The 1,013-nt window shown below is 46.2% G+C and overlaps 1 protein-coding gene across 1 annotated transcript in view; it reads left to right on the top strand.

Annotated features, from left to right (window-relative positions):
• Positions 1–838: 838 nt before the first annotated feature.
• The window catches only part of SBSPON (somatomedin B and thrombospondin, type 1 domain containing), a 16,562-nt gene continuing 16,387 nt past the window's right edge, over positions 839–1,013 (top strand). Inside the window, exon 1 of the mRNA XM_005866404.2 lies at positions 839–844. Within this exon, the coding sequence (XP_005866466.1) occupies positions 839–844 (6 nt within the window). The remainder of the gene's footprint in view (positions 845–1,013) is intronic.

Genomic DNA, 1,013 nt, shown 5'->3' with positions numbered 1-1,013 from the left:
TTTTTAAAAAGTGTAATAGTAACTGTTGTTCAAGTCTAAACATGAGGGCAGGATTAGCTAGACTCAGAGATGAAGAGATTTGTTTGGGTGGCAAGAGATTTATTGAAAAATGAAGGACAGAAGAAGCCCTTTCCGCACAGCTCCTAGCTCGGCTGTCTCTTTAAATACCTTGTGGTTTTTTTGGGCTGTTTTCATTCCGAGATCCTGAAGATAAAAAGGGAGGGGACAGGAGCAGGAAGCGACCTTTGCTGGGTTCCCAAGAGATGAAGAGATTTGTTTGGGTGGCAAGAGATTTATTGAAAAATGAAGGACAGAAGAAGCCCTTTCCGCACAGCTCCTAGCTCGGCTGTCTCTTTAAATACCTTGTGGTTTTTTTGGGCCGTTTTCATCCCGAGATCCTGAAGATAAAAAGGGAGGGGCCAACAAGAGAGGACAGGAGCAGGAAACGACCTTTGCTGGGTTCCCAAAGATCGAGTGTGTGTGTGTGTGTGTGTGTGTGTGTGTGTGTACGATATTGGGAACGAGTTCTGACGTGGCTCGTTCTTGCTGCTTTAGGTGGTTGGCCTGTGAGTCATGTGATAGCTATGAGTTTTTAGATGATTCATAAAAAGATTTTAAACCAGTTTGGAATTTTTGAGTCACTACCAGGTGTTTATATTGGGTGGGACCCTTTTCGAGTCAGGGGTAGCTATGTGCTTGCGGCCAAAGGACGTGTCTTCCCAGAGCCTGAAGCTCCAGTGTGCAAGTTGGGTTTTCAAGTACAAGCTGGCGGAAGTCCAAGCCAGGTTTCGGAGAAGCTAGGGTGCTTTCTTGGTGAGGTCTCTGCAGACTCGCGAGTATGAGGGTGAGGGGGAGAGAGAGCCATGTTTTGTGGGAGAGAAAGAGTGTTGGCACCTGGTACATGGATCTCCTAGCTCAGTGGTTCTCAACCTTGGCTGCACATCAGAATCACCTGGGAATATTTTTAAATCCTGATTTCTGGGCCTCATCCTCTGGAAATTCTGTTTCTTTGT

The sequence above is a fragment of the Myotis brandtii genome, unplaced genomic scaffold (genome assembly GCF_000412655.1).
Source record: "Myotis brandtii unplaced genomic scaffold, ASM41265v1 scaffold23, whole genome shotgun sequence".
NCBI classification, from domain to species: domain Eukaryota; kingdom Metazoa; phylum Chordata; class Mammalia; order Chiroptera; family Vespertilionidae; genus Myotis; species Myotis brandtii.
The sequence above is the reverse complement of the archived record's forward strand: the minus strand, read 5'-3'. Positions and strand labels throughout refer to the sequence as shown.